The sequence below is a fragment of the Trifolium pratense genome, linkage group LG4 (assembly GCF_020283565.1).
Source record: "Trifolium pratense cultivar HEN17-A07 linkage group LG4, ARS_RC_1.1, whole genome shotgun sequence".
Taxonomy (NCBI): domain Eukaryota; kingdom Viridiplantae; phylum Streptophyta; class Magnoliopsida; order Fabales; family Fabaceae; genus Trifolium; species Trifolium pratense.
Window position 1 is genome coordinate 27,252,592 of NC_060062.1, and position 22,342 is coordinate 27,274,933.

A 22,342-nucleotide genomic window follows, 5' to 3' on the forward strand; every position below is an offset into this window, starting at 1 on the left:
CCTCACATACAGCTTTGCATGATTGAATTAAAAGTATAATCTAAAAACATTCTTTCCACTTGCTGTTCTAATATGTTACTATTTGCATGCTTAGACCCCTATTTACTTTCTGAAATACTTAACAGTTTCATTTACTAAAATTTATGTTCATATATTACATTACTAACAATTAGATAGAAGACTCATATAGTAACAACTGTGATAGTAAGAGAAGATATAGAAGACAAACTTGAAAGAATGTATTTTCAGAATAGTAAACAAACAAGCACTTAAATTACATGAATTCCTTCTACCACATGAAGTAAATATATGAACGACAATAATCTTGAAATAATACACTGTCTACAATTTAAATTACAAGTTACTCATCAATTCTCAATCAGACTCGGTAGTAAACCATTTTTCTACAGTGATGGTTCATCTACAACAGATTTTTCACCTACAAACATTACTATTGACAAAATGCGAGTTAGCCTAGTACCTAATTTAAATTTCAAATTCAGGTATACAAGTAGCAATGGCTTCTTCGAAGAATGTCATGTCATAGCAACAATGGTTTTCACTGCCCTTTACAAAAAAAAAAAACTGTCGGAGTTGTGCTCTCACCAAGGCCTTCCTATTCCGGTAAGCCTACGTGTCAACTCAATATCCTTTTTCACTGAGGCAAAAAATCAAATAACAGAGGTTAGTTAAAAAAAATATTCATAATGGTCTAAGGAAAATACCCACTATACTAGATAAACAAAGTTCTGTTTTTGTATTCTGTCCATTATTTTCCTCTAGATAAATAAATCTCTTTTTGAGTCTTCAGCTCATCAAAAACTTTATTTATCAGCCAGAAGACAGCATAAAAATATCTCTGCTTAAGAATGACTTAATTATTCCTGTTAATGTTATATGCGACTGCAATCCTTTACATGGCCAGAGGTCGCAAGATGCAGAGAGTCCACAATGAACATTTATCACTTTCTTTTTTGCATTTTGCAACTGTTGCAAGTACCCTTTACATGGTACAGCCATTAGTGACATTCTTTAAAAATTGACATATCAAGCGCTAGGCTTAAAACAATGTGTGATATTCCCAGCAACTACACTACTGCAATTTTCCTCTTTCTCTAGTATAAAGATTACTGACTGTAGAATATTGTTTGAATCTAATTAATATTAGTTACAGAAGAGTTCATCATCTGTTCAGATTCATTCATCAGAATAAAAAGAAGTATATTTTCTATATGATAAATTCGTGAATAATGTTATTGATGAAAACAAGTATATTTTCATTTGGTAGGAATATTGCATTTTATGTGCAGAGTCGGGGTTCGAACCCGGGATCTCCCACTTACCACCCCAAGAGGTGAATTTCTAGCCATTAGGCTACTTGACCAAAAAAAAAATTAAACCAACTTACTAAGCGTAACACGCCTTGCGTGAAGTGCACAGAGCATTCCACATTCAAACATACGAACCAGATGGTCCTCAGCTGCCTACAGGATTTTCAACAAACAAACAAAAAAACCAGAGAAGATCATGTTCCATACGAAATGTAATATTAAAACAGGTGAAAAAAATACTCCATCTTTTCCTTTCTAATTAAGATAATAGCACACAAGTTAAGAATTACAATTACAATTAATGTTATTGATTAAATTCTTAAGGCTTAACTACACATTTGGTCTCTTACGTTTATTTTAGGTTTCAATTTGGTCCCTTAAGTTTAAAAAGCATCAATTTGGTCCCTTACGTTTAAAAAGTATCAATTTGGTCCCTTACGTTTATTTTAGGTTTCAAATTAGACCTTTCCGTCAATTTTGTCACATGTGGCAGCCAATTTGCATATGTGGACAGACACATGGCACTTGGACACACCGACACATGTACTGTTCAAACGGTGTTAGTGACAAAACTAACGGAAAGGACTAACTTGAAACCTAAAATAAACGTAAGAGACCAAATGTGTAGTTAAGCCAATTCTTAACTACGCCCTTCACTTATACACTCACTACAAACAATTATATTAAACTTAAATTCAAAATCCATAAGATACAAAATTCATAAGTCACCACTTAGCTAGAGTATTAACAAGAACTTAACAACTTTTTGAATATGCAAAATACAAAACACAGTTTTGGAAAAGTACTGATACATAAACACTAAAATTAAGTAGTCAAATTCTAGATATCCCACCAAAGTACTTGCTGATCCCACCAATCTTACAAGTAATATTGTCAATCCCACGCTATTGAAAAAGTGCTGATACATAAACACTAAATTAAGCAATATTGTCATAAGATCACAATTTTGACTATTGCCTGTCAGCCATCCATATCACGTCTCTCATCTTTGATATCACCCCTAAAATGTCATCTCAGCTCCTGTTAACCTTGTCCAATTCAACTTGCATTAGAAGGTATTCTCACTACCACTAACCCACATATTACAGACATGAGCAATAATAATGTACTCCCACAATCCCCAAACACCAATATCCTCTGACAAGACACTCAAAGAGTCAAGAGGCCTTCATATTTAGCATACCATCGTTGCTCCCTGATCATTTCAAAAACTTAACCATATTCAGAAATCATATACCCTATCTTTAATTCCCACTCATATCACACATTTTTCTACATCTAACAAACAACTCTTTAAAGTTTAATCATTTCCACGTGCATATAAAGAAGCTGTGCAGCAGGAATGTTGAAAAAGTTCATTAAGGCTAAATTACTAGCTCTGTAGAAGAGTCAAGCATGTCCCCCCTCCTCTCATCCAGAAGCTATGAGAGCTATAGGCTTACAAACAATTAGATATTTCGTTGGAGATTTACAGGCCATTGGTCAAAATGACCATTGTTTGTTAGGATACTGATGACTGATATCAGTTGCATCTCATGCAACTGGCATCTACAGTGACAGTGGTAACAAGATTCTCATTTGGGTGCATGAAAATAGGATGTGGAGAAAATTTGGTTACAAGTGTTGTATTACTCATTTACTCTTACTCTCAAACTGTAAGATGCTCTTTTCGCATACAAGGTAGGTTAAGGTTATAACATAACATATATTACAATCATGCAACTGCCATGACTGAACATCAACTAACTAGAACTGTCTTAACCAATCCAGCTATTGTTCAGGGGTACTGGACTACCGGTGACAGAAACGGCAATAATAAAGTTCCCATTCTTAAATGTTTTAAAACAACTCTACATTCTCAAATCAGTTTTTCATCTTTTATTATTTAATTAAGTCCCCTTTCGACAACTTCGCTGGAAAAGTTATGGGACATGCAAGGAAATTGGAAGGTTTAAACCCAACAATTTTACTCCACTTCCTTTAGTTTTCCCCTAAAACCAAAAACAGACGTGCCATGTATGCCTGTTGAATTCATAAGGATCTATGAAATATAACTGCTGGATTCGTCATACATTAAATAGTATTGTAATGAATATTAAAAATATAATTGAGCCTTCAAACCAAGTCTTTGTTTCACTTGGATGTCTGATCAAATGCTTATTAAGGGGGGAAAATCATGTTACTTATTATTAACTTTATTTTGTTGAGACTGCAGCTAAAATGAGAGCATTCTTATGCTCAGACATATAGTGTCTAAATCTCAATCTTTGATAATCAATGGATAGTCTGAAAGCAGACTTGGTAATATTCCAGTATTCTTTAACTGATCACATAACCATATAAGAATGCACTAAAATAAATATTCAAAATTGTAGGGGATTAGAATAAAATGAATGGCAATATTCTAAGTATAAAAAAATTTAATATCTAAACCAGGAAATGATTGAAGATGTTTGGGAGAAGTTAAAACGAATTTACTTTCAAATAATCTTTTCCTTAAAGAATACATTTGCAAGACAAATGAGGTAAGTTGCATCTTGCACACCCTCTAGTTAATGCTCAAATGAGTATGAAATAAGTTACATACCTCCTGAAGTGCTTGTAAGGCTTCAGCCGTCCAGCGTGAGACCTGGGTTGAAAATTGGTTTGTAATCTGTCTAACCTGCAGCCACAAGTAAAAGAAAAGGCATTGCAACAACAGTGAGAACTGAGAACAAACTGCCCATAAGATCCAATTCATTCAGCCAAATATGTGACATGATATCATGCCAACCAATCATAGGGTCCAGTTTGAATTATCTTCTAGATTACTGAAGCTTCTCAGAAGGTATAAGGACCAGGTTCAATTATCTTCTAAGTTATAACTTATGGGGGCTTTTCAATTAAAATAAGTGCATAGTTCTTCACTTTTAAAAATGGCAGTATAAGCTTGATTTTTATAGAGAAGTTAAATGAGAGACCTTCTAAACAAAATAAGATACAAAGGCTAATTTCGACTATATAAAAAGAGGAATTGTTTAAAAAACTCATAATTATCATAAGATTTTTTCAGTAATTCTTTTTTACAAAAGTGATTATGGAGAAGTTTATCCGAACTAAACCCTAAGTAACTAACTCTAACTTGAGAGAAAAGTTCTTATCATATCTGGTTATAGAGATATTAGATGAGAAAAAACACCCAAAATGAAATTAAGATGCAGAAATTGATTTCAACTAATGTCGGAATTTATTATTAAAAGACTTGCAGTCATTGCAACTCCTTTCGACTTTTCTTATCAAATCATATCTTAATTAATAGCAAGCCACTAATTCCATATAGAGCATGCTCATCAATCAAACCACATAAAATTGATAAAGTTCACCCAAAAATTTCCTGTGAAAAACAAACAAAATAACAACCAAACTATGACAACAAAAATGCAAACACTCCCCAAAACAGGTTTTTCCTTTTCTTACTAAGTTTGTTCATATAAACTAGAAACTGAAAAAGAAAAAAAAAAAAAAATCTGTATAAAAATGTCAATGTTTAGATTTAGTAGCTATGTAGCACCAACACTTCAAATTGAAACATTACATGTGTCAAAGTCTGACATGTTTTAGTACCTAATATTGACACATGTAGTTTCTGAAAATGTCAATGCTAATATTGTTAGCAATCGTTAGCATTAAGCTAGGAGTAGGGATCTAACCCTCGACATCCTTATCACTCCACGTCTTAACTCCCACACCACACCCTACCAAACCAACATTATATCCCCTCACTAACATATGTAATTACATCCGGTTACTTATAGGGTCTGTTTGACTTATAAAAGGTAAGTACCGAACAAAACAACACATGACAAGTTTTTAAAGTATTAAACAACTTGTTGTCTTGTACAATGTTAAAGTTATAGTATTTTAGACAACTTGTACCTAGGACAAAAAGTTGTCATGTAGTTTTTCGTTCAATCCCTTGCCCCCAAATTTATCTGGTCTCAAGAATAGTTTTAAAATCAAACACAATACAACTAGAGTTGTCTTACTCTCAGTTCCTTATTTTTTAGCAGATCGAACACACCCAAATTTTCTTAAATCAGTGACGTATCTGGTGTTCGTGTTTCACAGCTTGTTACTAAAACCTAATTAACAGCATATTAAAAACACAATTCCAATTTTGATTTGTTACTTACATAAGAGTTACTACAATTTATAAAAGTATATAGAATGAAAAGAACTTACACATCTTACAAATGGAGCACAAGGTATAAGTAAATTAACAGTTTTTTGAAATTTACGAATCTCACGAAGTGCTACTGTTCCAGGCTTAAACAGTCTTTTCTTCGTTCCCAGAGCCTCATTTGCTGGTGCTGAAACAACATTGAAACAGAACAAATTATAGATTAAACAAAATAGAAAAATTAAGTGTGAATTTGAGAAACGAGGGTTTTGAAATTGGAACATACGAGTGCGTGTCCTGGGACTGGGACGAGGTTTCTGCTTAGTTCTCGCCATTGATTTTTGGAGCAGTGAGTGACTGAAGTTGGAGAAGTAATTTTTTAATTTTCGCTTTTTTAGCTTTTTAGTGATTTAAACCCACTTGGATTGGTGCATTGATATTGGCTTGGGACCTGGGAGTGTGCTCCTCTTGAGATTTGAAGTTCGATTCTCTCTGGTGCAATTTGGGTGGGCTAATTTAGCTTCTTAAAAAAAAAAAAGCTTTTTAGTGATTTATGCAACCAAACAAAGCCTTATATATACTTAAGAAATAAAATAATAAATAGAGGACAAAGCCATAACGGTCATTTCAAAAGGGTAGTTTGGTCATAGTAAGAGTTTGGATGTGACAAGTCTAAAGTGACTAGTCAATAAAATAAGAGAATAAAAAATTGGTATTTCAAATCATTCATGATTTTCTCTATGCATGCACACAGATAATATCGATCATTAATTTATTTATTTATCAATATAGAAGTATAATATAAAAATAAAGAATAAAAAATTGGTATTTCAAATTATGTATTTACACAGATATCCAATAAAATCTAGGCTAAATTGCAGTTTTAGTCCCTCAGTTTCCTAATTGTGCAATTTTGGTCCCCTAGTTTCAAACGAGCGATTTTGATCCCCCATGTTTCATAATTGTGCGATTTTGATCGCCCTAGTTTCAAACGAGCGATTTTGGTCCCCATGTTTCATAATTGTGCGATTTTGGTTCCCCTAGTTTCAAACGAGCGATTTTAGTCCCCCACATTTGCCCCCTTTTGCATTTTTTGGTCCATGTTAACCATTTTGACAAAACAACTGTTGACATTGAATTTTTTGACACATGTTTAAATTATATTGAACAACCTATAATTTCTTTTTATTGTTTTTTTTTTGTTTGAAAAAAAAAAACCAAGAAAACGTCATGTGAGTTTTTAAAAAAATGTCATCATCTTTGCTCTAATCTCTCAATTGCAGAAGTTTCGACGAAAGCTCATTGTGCTGCACTGGGTTGAGATGCTTAAAACATAAGTTTTCTAAGTGTTCCTTCAATTAGATATTCCTAAGCGATTGGCTAAAGATACAAAAATCTTCAAAGTCTCATTTGCAAACCCCTGCTGCCTGACAACCGGCAATGCATCTAGCGTCATCATATTATGTAATCGATCTGCCAATTTAATGAAAATAGCACTTGCATCTGGCATGGCAAGGAACATTATATGCAGGTCGCGGCTAGTTTCAACAGACTTGGGTAATCCTTCCTTGTTTTTTTTTTTTAAAAAAAAAACATTAAAAAATATTATAAGTTGTCAAATATAATTAACACATGTATCAAAAAAATCAATGTCGACAATTTTTTTGGTCAAAATAGTCAACAGGGACCAAGAAATGCAAAAGAGGGCAAATGTGGGGACCAAAATCGCTCGATTGAAACTAGGAGAACCAAAATCGTAAAATTAAGAAACGTGGGAACCAAAATTGCTCGTTTGAAACTAGGCAGACCAAATTCGCACAATTAGAAAATGTGAGGGACCAAAACTGCAATAATCTAACTATTTTACCTTGTCATTATTTTAAATTTAAAATAATAAAAAATTTGTTGCCTACTAACAAACTGGTTAACAACGTTTTGTTCCTCAAAATTGCAGTAATTTCTCACTCTTTCTCTAAGCCCTTTCTTCTTCTCCATATCACACTTGTTATTTCCATTATCAGTTTATCACCATGTCTCTATTTTTAAAATTATTTGTAGTATTAGATTAGCCAATCGATGTTTTAGGCGATTCAAATAAATTTCTATCAATTTAGACTTCAATTCACACCATTTTCATATTGGTTAAACTACAATGTTCAACTATAATTATTTTCATACCCTCCCCCCTAATTTTTGGTCAACGCCGCTGCAACATTAGTCAACCGTCACAATTTTTAACAACACTGAGATGGTGATGTGCTTCAGGGATTTTGGAGGAACCATGGATGAAAAGTAGCAGCAGTGATAGATGCAAAAAAACGTTGGGAGTGGGAGGCCTCACATTAGAAAAAATAGTTTCATTTTTTATTTTAAATTAAATTATTTTTAAAATTGTAACATTTTTTGAAATACTCTTGTAATATTATGTGGCAGAATTATGAAATTTTATTGGATGACCATGCAAAGTTGTTTTATACTGTCAGCGCACTATCTTTAAACACTCTTTTTATTATTATTATTATTATTATTATTATTATTATTATTATTATTTTTTATTTTATTTTATTTTTAACTTTTTAGCACAAAGTTTCAAAGTCCGCTGCAGCTGCATTTTTCCATATCGAATACAATAGCACACATTTTTTATCTTCAATACAAGCAATCAATTGAACACAAAGGTGGAAAATTTTAAAAATAACGATTTAACACTAGAAAATGAGAATAACAACAAAATCAAAATGACAATGACAATAAAAAAAAAACAGAAAATGACAACTCAAAATAGCAACGAATTCATAATAATAACAACAAGAAATAGCAATACATTTATAATATATATAACAATAACAACAAAAAAGACACAGTAGTAAAAATAAATCTACATACCAAACAAGTAATAACTTCTTGACATTTTTATTTCTTCTCATTTTTGACAATTAAATTTATTTGAGGTAGCTAATTATATATTTTTGAGGTAGTTAAATATAACAGTCCGTGAGCTTAACACAGTTGGCAGATACATTGCACTATATATGTAGGGAATCGGGGTTCGAACCCCGACCATCTCATTTATCTTCCTTAAGGTTAGAATTTCTGACCACTAAACTACTTCCAAAAAAATAAATAAATAATATAACATATACTAATTTATTCGGAAGAAAACAATATTTTTTGGGCGGCCAAAACTACCCATAGTTGTTCCTAGTTGCGTCCCTACTTTAATCCTTGGCCTCTAGGGTCAGCCCAACAACTTTAGAGGTCGAAAATAATTTTAATTGTGAGACTTTTAATTTTTCTTTTAAATAAAAACACAAGGTTTCTAAACAATAAAATAAATAAATTTGTTGACTCCAATGTTTGAACTAATGTCTTAGAAGAAACGTTTCATCGAAACCAATTAATCTATGTAAACTTTTGTGAGTAGATTGTCACATTACATATTTATAACTAAGTTTAATTTTTTGGGATCTTTTTGACTCATAATTTTAAGACTTAAAAGTCCTTAATTGAGTTGTTTGGTCTTTGGATACCCTTTTGGCCTATCATACATTTTATGTTTTTTCGGTGATTTAATTTAGCCAGCTTAAAATTAGGGACCGAACCAGAAAAATTTAATTGGGGTGGCGAAAAATTATTGAGCAACTCTTTATTGACGAAAAAGTTGATAGTGCAACGACAATCAACAAACACGATGTTACAATTTTGAGTCGTGTGGTGACATGTTGCTTTTATTTTTTCTTCTCAATAATTTTGAATTTGAAATTTAGTTTTTTTTCATTACTTATGTTATTCATTCAAATCATTATCTTTTATATTGACTTTGTCCCTATTCAAGTCATTAGTTATCACTTAGAGTTTTTTTTCCTTTTCTAAAGGTCATATAAATAGGAATGTACAGAGTATAATTTGTAGAGAGTTCAATTTTTCATCAATTAGGGGAGGGCTGAGGTGGGCCGCGACCCTCCCCCAAAAATTAGGAAATTACTAAAATACCCTTGGTATATTTTAAAATTACATATTTATAATCATATCATATATATTTACTAAGGCAAATAGTTACAAAAGTAAAGTGATAGCCCAGCGGTTGTGAAGATGAGGAGGCGTGTTTGTCTTCAAGAGCTGAGGGTCATGGGTTCTAACCATGCCTTTTGATTGTTTTCTTTTTAGATATGTTTTTAAAATCATTTTTAATACACATCCTTGATGGTAAAATGATTGTCTTAGACCATTGATGCAAAGACATAATTTTGAAATTAATGTTTTTTTTCATACGATATATCAATTCATATTCATAATTTTTAATTTTACAAAAAAAATAAAACACAACTATTTTCATTTTTTTTTGTCAAGTAGCCTAATGGCTAGAAAATTCACCTTAAATGTAAATAAATGGAGTGTCCGGAGTTCGAACTCCGACTCCTACATATATAATGTGATGTCTCTGTCAACTGAGTTAAACTCATAGGAAAAAAAATTAACGGCCCACCCGGAAAAAAATTCCTGGTTCCGCCACTGGGTAGAAGATAGTAAAAAGTGTGGAAAATGTTAACTAGTGCGTTTGGATATAAGTTAAAGAATCTAATATAGTAAAATAGTTTTGAAATTTGTGTAATCTATCTTTCTAAAATATAGAAAATATCATTTTCAATACAAAATTTATCTCTTTTAATTTCTTTAATAAGTATTTCAGAGGAACTAGTACTTAGTAATTAGTATGACCCAAAAGATATTAATACCATATACCAGCTTATTGTCCAATAAATATCCACAGATTTCAAATTGTTAAAATTTAACTACTAGTATTAGATGAGATTTTGGAGGTGGCGAATGTTCTCATATATACCTGGTTCCCCTACTTAAAATAGTCAGTTAAACACAAAATATAAAATAGATCTTTTCTTTTCACATCCTCTTGAAGTCCTCCTTCACCCCAAAAATTTTAAAAATACTCTTTTCGCTATTTAAGTAACGCACAATCTGAGAAAAAATAGTAAAATTGGAAGGAAGAGAGAGAGATACAAAACTATTACTATATTTTATAAGGTTAACATTTCTAGAATGCAAACTGATAGGATGCAAACTGTTTTTCCCCCAGTTTTTGCTATTTACACACACGCAAAACATTGTGAGGGGGTAAGAATGGAAGGCCGATGGTGCGTATGAGATTCAAGGAGCGCGAAAAGAATGAATCTGTCTATAAAAAATACAATCTGTGTTACCACTATCTTTACTTGGTAGATAAATAGGACCAAAGCCCTACCCGACTTACCACTCTAATTATGAGTATTGAGTAGTCCTCCGTGTGTACTTTTTCTCCTGATTATTGCATGGCTTTGCAATGACGCAATTGCAGGGGATGAGGTGAAAAAGGGGAGACAAAAGTGCGAGTTAAATAGTAAAGTGAGGTGAACTAAGACCATTTACAATGGTTATATCATTCAACACCACTTTTTTCAACTTTCAACACTCCACATCATTTTCTCTTTTTTCCATCTACTCATTCAACTTTTACCTTCTTCAATAATTTTTCATTCAACACTCTACCCCACTACTTTTTATTTCATATTCTTATTTAAATTTATATTTTTGTTTTTATGATTACATAAAATTACAATTATCGATTAAAAATAAATTAAAATAATAAACACTTAACAATTTTTTTTTTAAAATTTTTTTGTAATAAAAACAAAATTTATTTAAATAATTTATACGATACAAATCATCTTAACTTAATTTAAAATACAACACACAAGTAACATAATTAGTACGATACAAACTGAAACGTGCGCGCCCTGTCGGCGCATGTCTTGCACGCGCTCTGTTTAACAAACTGAAATGCGCCAAGTGTCTCGTGGGGCCACATTCAACTGTGTTGAGTTTGTTCAACACTTCCCTCCTCCACATCACTCAACACCCTTCTTCAAGAGAGAGGATTCTCTCCATTAAATTTAGGGTAAATTTTATTTTGAACCCTTGATTTGAAAAAAGAGAGAAAGGAGAAAAAGAAAAAAAGGGAATTCAAGGGTAGTGATTAGCAAACTTGAGGAACATGAGGAATTTTTTTTTGAGAGAATCCACTCTCCTTCTTCAACACACCCTCTTCAATAATTTTCAACACTCAACACCCACTCAACACCTTTCTTTCAACACCATTGCTCATGGTCATGTGAAAGGAATTTGTCATAGTAACAAACCCTACAGATGGTCTCATTGTTGTCTCAATAAAACTAGCTGCATCTGTCTGTATGTATAGTATTGCCCTTCTTTTGTCACTAATATGTTTTCGTCTATCATGTGATTTTTATTCACTTTCACTAGTGAAATGGGAAAGGACAAAACTTACATGCATTTCTTACTTTTCCACTCACAAAGAGATGGTTATTTGTGTTTTTTCATTTTGAAAAAATAAAAGAAAATTATTTTTAATAAAAAAAACTACCTCTTTGTGAGAGGAAAAGTAAGAAATGCATGTATGGAAATGCATGCAAGTTTTGTCCAATGGAAAATACTCAATTTTAATCACCGTATATCTAGAGTATATTCGGTTAGAAAAATTTATTTTGAATAAAATTTATTTTTATTTAAGAAAGAGTTGAATATGCTTAAAAAAAAGAGTTAAATATAAAATAAGTTGTGATGTACCAAAAAAGAAAAACTGTTATGAACTATTCTTAGAGAATAACAAGAATAGAGAAGAAGAGATGAAGGAGAGAAAGAGAAGAGAGAATAGACTCTTGTATTGTTCTATTCAAGGTGTGCCTTTTACATTGTGAGATAGTCATATATATAGGAGATTACATGGGCCAAGAATATGGGCCTAGACTAATGGACATCCACATCTATATTATTCATAACACTCCCCCTTGGATGTCCATCGATGATATGCCTCATTAAAACCTTACTAGAAAAAACCTATCGGGAAAAAATCCTAGTGAAGGGAAAAGAGTACATAGTCTTTTGTGTGTGAACTGCCTCATTAAAAACCTTACCAGGAAAACCCAGTGGGATAAAACCATGGTGAAGGGAAAAAAGAGTGCATAACATATTTATATCTCCCCCTGATAAATACAAATATATCTAAGAAGAAAAATGTCAAATAATCTTCAATATTAGTTGCTCCAAAGCTTTGACGATTGGTGATGACGTGTTGACAATCTTATATCTTCGTTATTATATTCTTCAAATTAGCAGTGTTTGTGATATGATCTTCATGTTGAATTGTAGCAAAAACCCTTTATAAGAAAAATCACAACCCCTTGTATCTGGTGAATAGCGTACTTCAAAACAAATCACATTCTTGATCTATTTCATATAGTGCTAAACTTTCCGCATCATTTTATTTCATGAGATTGTTATTATAGTTCTTCATCATTTACTCGAACTCTAAAATCACATTTGTTTACATCGGTGATCTTACAAAACGTAAATGATTTTATCTTTCATATAGAATCATTTTAGAACCTTCTGTATATAAACTTCATGATTCACAAAATATTCTTCAAATACTTTATTTTGTAAGAAATGACAATATCTCAAGCTCTTCAGGAGTCTCTTGATCATATTTTTATCATCGACATAAATCTTAAATGTATCAAATTCATTGCCAAATATTTTCTTAAAATGAACAAATTGTCATTTTCATATTTCTCACTTGGAAATATTCAACAGGAATATTATACAACATGCATATAGATGTTGCTCGAGTATATAAGGAGACTTATTCATGTTTATTAAGTCATCTATCCAATATATATGTGTCTTACGAAAATTAAATCCTTCTGGGATTTTTCATATAATCATCATTATCCAGTGAGCCAGTCAAATACGTTGAAACACATATTTCACATAAATTGAGTATTTCATATGCTACTCAACTTAATTAATTACAAAGAAGTTTTGAAATTCACTTTAGGTGAATATGCTTATTGAAAATAAAAGATAGACATTTATCAATATACTTGAATAACAATTCAAACTCTAAATATTTGATTTTCATTATTTTTTCTCTTGAAAATGTATTCATATCGAATTATTTCCATCTGCAGATGGAATGGACTATTGGTCCAAAAACGTTCCGCTTTGCAAAGCTAGTTACGTCTATCTATTTAGTCAATCATTTCATTGTCTATAATCCTTAATAGACTTTGATTTATGATCCTCATTATTTCTTATCATATATAGCGCTATATTATATAAATAAACACCGTCAACGTTGATTTTCTTTCGGTTTCATCGGATTCCATTCATGACATAATTTGTAGAGATCTCTTTATTTTCATAAATTTCAGGTACCTGATAAGTTCTTATGGAACTAGAAAATTAATTATGTCAAATAATCTTTTCATATCCTCACTTGGGTCATCTTTCTTTTTAGCTCCTTTTCTTATTTGAGGATTTTAATCTTTGGAACCGACTGACCTACCACGCTACAGAGTGGTTAAAATTCATTTGCAATATAAGATTGTCCAACAGGGACATCCATTTTGATTGGAGCATTAGCAGCTGATAGTTGATTTCATAAACTTTGCAAATGATATATCTTTTGAACATCTGGTTCAATCTATTTTATATGAGGATCAAGATGAGATAATAATAACTATTTATTTCAAGTGATTCATTTGAACTTCTGGTTCATATTTTTCAGCTGCTTATTTCCTCCCCCTAATATTGGGAAAACTAATTCATCATCACTTGAATATTTTCCTTCTGGGCTATAAACAAGTCCCTAATTATTGGCTCAATATAATTTATAAGGGACGAAGAGTCATATCAAATATATTTTCCCAATATTCTTTAATAATTCATCGTATTGCATTATATTGGAGCAATTGGAACATACCAACACATCCAAAAATGCTTATATGAAAAATATTAGATTATAAAACTAAACTTAATTGCAAGTTAAGGGGAAGACTTTTGTATAATAACATATTGGCTTAAGCGAATCAATATCTCAACATATATATTTAAATGTTCCCAAAATATAAAATAGAACTTAGAAGTATTGATCTCATAAGTATCGACCATGTAATTAACTTTAGACGTCTAAAGAATGGATCTTCAAGTCCATTATTATTTTTGTTTGTATGAACATATTCTACAAGATGTTCGGTATAAATTTCAATTAACATATGATACTTATCAAATACTTTCTAAAATAATATATACATAATGAGCTCTCAAAAATAATCTCACAAACTTTTGGTTGTGAGCTCGTTTACTAAATTTATCAATTTTCTTCGGGAACTAGTAATACACAAAAAGTGTTAGATTGAATGAACTTCTGGTCATTCAATACATATTCATAGAAATTTTTCGCTTCATAATAGACCAGAAATGACCCAACTGATCTTGCCAATGATAAAATTAATATGATTTATTTGTAAACTTCTGGTTTACTTGAACATGTGCTTAAATTGCACTAATATCATAAGTACACCACAAACTAGAGACAAAAGTTGATAATATATCTCGTAATATAGAGATAAAATATTTCCGTCGTTTCTTGTTTCAATATGATATTCATTTATGTGAATATCCTTCGGTAACAAATTTCTTTAAGACTTAAAATATAAAATACATTAGCAAAGTGCAACTTCGTTTCTCGATATAACAATGCATCGACTCTTCTGGAGCCTTCAATAATTTTCGTACTACCAAATATAAAATTTAATTTTTCATGAATAGTAGAATCAATGAATATTTTCAAGCTAAACAAATATGTTTCTACAAAAAAAATCTTTTCGGTGGAACACAATAAAAAAAATAGTAATAATTTATTTGTATGAGAATTAAAAGAGTAAAAATAAAGTATAACAAAATAATGCTTATGTGGATTTCAGTAGAATTAGAAATTAAAATATAGTAACAATTAAAAGATTTTAAAATTCAAATCAATCAATTGATTTAAATATGTAACCGAATAATTAAAGTCAGTTTATGTTTGCAAAGAATAATAATTTTTTTTTTTTTAAGAGCAAAGAATAATCATTATTATGAGAGGAAAAAAAAACGTATGAACCATGCATTCAATCATGAGTTTAATATATCAATAATATCCATCCAATGTATGTACAACAATGGATATACAAAATATTCTTGAACTTTTTTTTCTTTTCAAAGTTGCAACTTCAAGAGCATATTCAAGAGACATAAATAATTTTTCTATTGATTTCCTTTAATTTTGGTCTATCTTATACCAAGTTCAAATATATCATATAGATTGTAATCATGTTGTAAAATTTTATAAGTTCTTCAGGAACTTAACAATATATCTCTATCAACAATGGCTATGGAAAATTACAATTTTTCAATCCTTCTAGAATACTTGATATTAAATTTTTGCTTATTCAAGAACTATATCTTTAGGGAAATTAAAATATTAGTTCTTCAAAAATTATACCACCAATATTTATAAACATTGATTATGAAAAATTGTTCTTGAGCGATACTACAAGAAATGCTTTAATATTGAATTTTAAGTTCTTCAAGAACTATACAAATAATTTTTCATTAACAATGGTTCGGGAAATTCATATTCTTTGAGTAATCCATCGGAGATCATTATTATTAAAGCATTAGTTCTTCAAGAACTATATCACAAGTGATCTTCATAATGATTAAGAATAATTTATTCCTTGTGCATTCAATTGGATTTTCCCTTTTTCTTCTTTAGTTCTTCGGGAACTAATTTGCCCACTTTAATTTTAAAATTAACACGGTCATGACTATTACCATGACCACAATTTTTTTTTTCATGGTAATCGTGTGTTACTACATTCACTTTTGGGAATGGAGTAACATCAGTGGATCGGATTTCATTCACTTCTGGGAATGATTTTTTCATTCATTTATCATTGATATATACTATAATCAAATAATAAAATTAAGCAAATAATTAGATAAACATAGTAAACACAGTCAAATAAAAAATTCCAATTATCTTTATTAATATTAATATAATGTAACATAAAAGTTTATAATGCAAATTAAATAGTAACATAATGAAATTAATAATAATTATAATGTAACCTATAATAATAATTATAATGTAACATATATTAATTAGTAAGTTATTGAAAAAAAATTGGCATATGCATAGAATAGGTAACGTAAATTAGCATATGATTGTACATTTTTTTCTCCTTTTTTTTTTTTTAACTAAAAATTCTAACATAATATGTATAGATTATGAGCAACATACATGAAGTATTCTAAAAAAATGGGGCATGATATATGTATGTTTGTTGAGAAATTTAAATATTTAATTATTTATTAGGTACTAATAGGATGATAAGATTACTAATCTAGTTATAAGCTGCAAATATTAAATTAAATCTTAAGAAAATTATGAGAGTAGAAGGGTTAGATGTATTCATATCATTCATGAAAGGTGCATTTTACAATGAACACAAAGTGGCTTTTTATACTAGTAAAGCCATGAATAAAAACAAATTAAATTTACTATTCTAAGTTGACAAAGATAGATAATAATCTATATTACTATTTTAAGTTGACATTATCCATGAATATTTCAACATTAATAGTGAAACATCTCTTTCACCTTAATTTGATGATTTATTTAATTACTTATAACACTCCCCCTTTGAAATATTCATCATAGTGCTCCATTTAATTTTGTTGAGAAGAATGTGATGGGAACATACGTTGCCTCGTTAAAAACCTTATTAGGAAAAACCCATTGGGATAAAAACCTCAATAAGGAAAAAAGAGTACAACATTATGCTCCCCCTTAACCAAGCCTAGGTAATTCTTCTTCAAATGTCTCGAAGGTGACGCATTCCAATACTTCGTACGTGTTTCTTGAAGACTGATGTGGAAAGTGCCTTTGTAAAGAGATCGGCCACATTTTCACTCGAACGAATGTATTGAATATCAACCTCTTTATTTCTTTCTAGCTCTTGTGTGAATGAGAAGAATTTTGGAGGGATGTGTTTGGTTCTATCACTTTTGACGTAACCTTCTTTCATCTGAGTAACACATGCAGCATTGTCTTCATACAAAATTGTTGGATTCTTATCAGTTGGTAAACCAGACGTTCCTTGGATATGTTGAGTTACTGATCTCAACCATCTACATTCTTTGCTAGCTTCATGGAGGGCAATTACTTCAGCATGATTTGAAGAAGTTGCTACAAGTGTTTGCTTTTGAGATCTCCATGATATTGCGGTGTCACCATATGTAAACACATATCCAGTCTGTGATTTAGCATTATGTGGATCTGACAAATATCCTGCATCTGCATAACCAAGTAAAACTGGTTTTGTATTGTTAGAATAAAACAAACCAAAATCAGAAGTACCTCGGAGATATCGAAAAATATGTTTTATTCCTTTCCAATGTCTCTTTGTAGGACATGAACTGAATCTTGCTAGTAAATTCACTGCAAAGGCTATATCAGGCCTTGTACAGTTGGCAAGGTACATGAGTGCCCCAATGGCACTGAGGTATGGTACTTCAGAGCCAAGATCTGTTTCATTTTCTTCCTTAGGTCTAAACGGATCCTTTTCAACATTTAATGTTCTGCCCATCATTGGGGTACTCAAAGGGTTGGCTTTGTCCATGTTGAATCTTTTCAATACCCTTTCTGTATAGTTTGATTGATGTACCAATATACCATTTTTAGTATATTCAATTTGCAAACCAAGGCAGAATTTTGGTTTTCCCCAAATCTTTCATTTCAAATTCTTTCTTTAAGTAATCTCTTGCTTCTTTAATTTCTTTATTGGTACCAATGATATTTAAATCATCAACATAGACAGCGATTATTACAAAACCAGATATTGTTTTTCTTATAAAGACACAAGGGCAAATAGGATTATTTACATAGCCTTCTTTAAATAAATATTCACTCAGTCTGTTATACCACATGCGTCCTGACTGCTTTAACCCGTATAATGACCTCTGCAACTTTATTGCATACGTCTCTCTGGGTTTTGAGTTTTCAGGCATCTTAAATCCTTCCGGGATTTTCATATATATGTTACTATCAAGTGATCCATACAAGTAAGCAGTAACAACATCCATGAGATACATGTCCAATTTGTTAAACACTGATAAACCAATTAAATAACGAAAAGTAATGGCATCCATAACAGGAGAATATGTTACCTCATAATCAATTCCTGGTCTTTGGGAAAAACCTTGTGCAACAAGACGAGCCTTGTATCTTACAATCTCATTTTTCTCATTTCGTTTTCTTACAAAGACCCACTTATACCCAACAGGTTTCACACCTTCAGGTATATCCACAATGGGTCCAAATACTTTTCGATTTTTAAGAGAGTTTAACTCAGTATTTATCGCATCTTTCCAATTTTTCCAATCATGTCTATTTTGACATTCATTCACAGTTTTGGGTTCAGGATCATCATTTTCGTTTATGATTTCACATGCAATTGAGAACGAAAATATTTCATCAATGTTCATACCTTTTCGGCTCCACAGATTTCCTGTATTAACATAATTTATTGAAATCTCGAGATCATTCTTGTTATCAGCTTCATTATTAATGATCTCATTGTCATCATTTTGTGCTTCTTCGAGAGCACAATTTTCAATCATGGATTTGTTGTTATCTAGTGTCTTTTCAGGATCACTTTCAATCATATTCACCTTTTCTGTTTCTTTTCTTTTTCGGGGATTTTTGTCTTTGGATCCCATAGGTCGGCCACGCTTCAAGCGTGCCTTGGATGTACTTGCTACATCATTTGTTTTTGAAATATCAATTCTAGCTGGGACATTTATAGCTGGTACATGTGACTTTGTCACTCTTTTCAAATCAGTGAATGAATCTGGCAGTTGGTTTGCTAAATCTTGTAAGTGTACTATTTTCTTTACATTTTCTTCCCATGATTTATTATATGGGTCCAAATGTAATAAAGATGGTACATACCATGTTATTTCATTTTCTATGTGTTTATTTTCTCCCCCTAGTGTTGGAAATTTTGTTTCATCAAAATGACAATCAGCAAATCTTGCCTGAAAAACATCACCTGTTAAAGGTTCAAGATATCTAATAATAGACGGTGATTCATACCCTACATATATTCCCAATCTCCTTTGAGGTCCCATTTTTGTTCTTTGTGGTGGAGCTATTGGGACATATACTGCACAACCAAAAATTTTTAAATGGGAAATATTTGGTTCCTTACCAATTGCAAGCTGATAAGGGGTGTGTTTATGATCAGCACTCGGCCTTAGACGGATGAGTGCTGCAGCATGTAAAATTGCATGACCCCAAACAGTAACTGGTAGCTTAGTTCTCATTATTAATGGTCTAGCTATATATTGAAGACGTTTTATTAATGACTCAGCTAAGCCATTTTGTGTATGCACATGAGGAACAGGGTGTTCAACAGTGATTCCTACTGACATGCAATAATTATTGAATGATTCTGATGTAAATTCACCAGCATTGTCAAGTCTAATTTTCTTTATAGTATAATCAGGAAATTGTGCTCTTAATTTAATTATTTGTGCAAGAAATTTTGCAAATGCCATATCACGACTTGACAATAAACAAACATACGACCATCTACTAGATGCATCAATTAATACCATAAAATATCTGAATGGTCCAGACGGTGGATGGATAGGTCCACATATATCACCTTGAATCCTTTCAAGAAATGCAGGTGATTCTGTATGAATTTTGCCTGGTGAATGTTTTGTTATTAGTTTTCCAAGAGAACAGGCTTCACATGGTTTATCCTCTTTTGTAAACTTTAAACCTTTCAAAGGATGACCATGAGTACTTTCAATTATTTTTCGCATCATTGTTGAGCCAGGGTGACCTAAACGGTCATGCCATAAAATCATAGTTTTGGGGTCTTCTTTTACTACCAAATTACATTCAATTTTATGTATATATGTATAATGTAATCCCGAAGGCAATTTTGGTAGCTTTTCTAAGGTTTTCTTCTTTCCAGAAACATTAGTAGTAATATTAATATATTTCATATTGCCTTCAGTTACAGTTTCAGTGTCAAACCCTTGACGATATATGTCATTAAAACTCAACAAATTTCTCTTTGATTTAGGAGAATATAAAGCATCATTAATGACAAATTTTGTTCCATTTGGTAACATGAACATAGCATTACCTGTCCCTTCTATTAAATCAGCAGGTCCTGAGATAGTATTTATCACACCTTTAGTAGAATTTAAATCATTGAAATATTTCTTACTTTTGAGGATCGTGTGGGTAGTTCCACTGTCCGGGATGCAAATGTCTTTGACATGTTCCATGTCTGACCTTCTTAAAATAAAATCAAGATTAAAGATAGGAAAACAATAAATCAATATAATACATTCAACATTATTATTCAATAACCAAATATTTTTTTGAACAATGCCCACCACATAAGTCATACATATTATTAAGTAATTCAAGCACACCACACAAGTCACACATATTATTAAGTAATAAAAGCACACCACACAAGTCACACATATTATTAAGTAATACAAGCACACCACACATTATTCAAATACTTAATTAATTAGTTACTTAATTCATATTCATTTCATTTTCTTCTTCAACAAAATCAGCAGCCTCAAGGTAGGTAGTATCATTATTGGGTTCAACTTCATTAAAATTTACTTCCTTTCCCTTTTCTTCAACAGATGCCCTGTATTTTTTACACAGGTGTTCTGGTGTCCTACACGTCTTAGACCAATGTCCATTCTTTCCGCATCTAAAACAGATATCATCACGGTTCCTTGAGGGACCTTCTTGGATATATTTACCTTTACCTTGATGATTCTTATTATTTTGGTCATATTTAGGAGGCCTATAATTATTCACATATCCTCGTCCACGACCTCTACCACGAAAGTGGTTTCGACCGTGATTTCTGCCTCGACCATCAAAATGAGCTTTACCCCCTCGTCCTTTATGACGATTATGGCCACCACGCCCACGATTAAATGTTGTTGCATTTATTTCGGGGTATGCTATTGTTCCTGTGGGACGTGTCTGGTGGTTTTTTATCAAGAGCTCATTGTTTTGTTCTGCCACCAAAAGAGCTGCGACCAAATCAGAGTACTCAGTAAATCCCCTCATTCTATATTGTTGTTGCAACAATACTTGGGATGCATGGAAAGTTGAAAATGTTTTTTCCAATTTCTGTTCTTCAGTTATAGCCACACCGCAAAATTCTAATTGTGCAATAATTTGGTGCATGGCAGAGTTATATGCAACAACACTTTTATAATCTTGGAACCTTAATTTGTTCCACTGATCCATTAATGAAGGTAACAGGACTTTCCTCTGATGTCCAAATCTTGCCTTAAGTTTGTCCCATAGTATTTTGGGATCCTTGGCATTTGAATATTCTGTTTGTAATCCATCATCAAGGTGGTGTTTAATTATCCGATTTACTTTCGATTTTTTCATTGCTAATTCCTGTGAGTCAGCTGTTTGCACCTCTGCATTATCTCCTTCTAGAATTTTATCGAGCCCCTCACATGCAAGGTACTCAGTTAAGTTGTTGTTCCATGTTATGTAATTATCTCCGGTTATGTTTAGAATTTTGAAATGATGCTTAACGTTTGACATGTTTATATCTAAAATACAAAAGAACAGAATCAATTTTTAATGTATAAACTATGACAAAAAAATAAATTATTTTATTCAATAGCTATGATTACAAAAACCATGATTCTATCAGCTAATAAACCAGGCTAATACTAGTAATGGTAAAACAACAAATATTGTTACTATTATAAAAGGTTCTCCTAATTCTTCATATTTGGTGATCTAGAAGATGAAAAACATAAAGACAAGTAGAGTGATAAGCATAAGAAA

At 31.5% G+C, this 22,342-nt stretch overlaps 3 protein-coding genes across 3 annotated transcripts; all 3 read right to left on the reverse strand.

Annotated features, from left to right (window-relative positions):
* Positions 1–306: 306 nt before the first annotated feature.
* LOC123920116 (histone H3-like centromeric protein HTR12) lies at positions 307–5,966 on the reverse strand. The gene is made up of 5 exons (XM_045972264.1): positions 5,798–5,966; positions 5,574–5,701; positions 3,940–4,014; positions 1,409–1,484; positions 307–658 (listed from the first exon to the last, which is right to left on the reverse strand). The coding sequence occupies exons 1-5, from the start codon at positions 5,844–5,846 to the stop codon at positions 603–605; spliced, it is 384 nt and encodes a 127-aa protein (XP_045828220.1). The 5' UTR covers positions 5,847–5,966; the 3' UTR covers positions 307–602.
* An 11,322-nt stretch (positions 5,967–17,288) lies between these two features.
* Positions 17,289–18,095, reverse strand: LOC123922386 (secreted RxLR effector protein 161-like). The gene has a single exon (XM_045975106.1). The coding sequence runs from the start codon at positions 18,093–18,095 to the stop codon at positions 17,289–17,291; it is 807 nt and encodes a 268-aa protein (XP_045831062.1).
* A 3,037-nt stretch (positions 18,096–21,132) lies between these two features.
* Positions 21,133–22,093, reverse strand: LOC123922387. Its single transcript, XM_045975107.1, has 2 exons — positions 21,283–22,093; positions 21,133–21,164 (listed from the first exon to the last, which is right to left on the reverse strand). Exons 1-2 carry the CDS (start codon positions 22,091–22,093, stop codon positions 21,133–21,135), a joined length of 843 nt encoding a protein of 280 aa, XP_045831063.1.
* Positions 22,094–22,342: the final 249 nt, after the last annotated feature.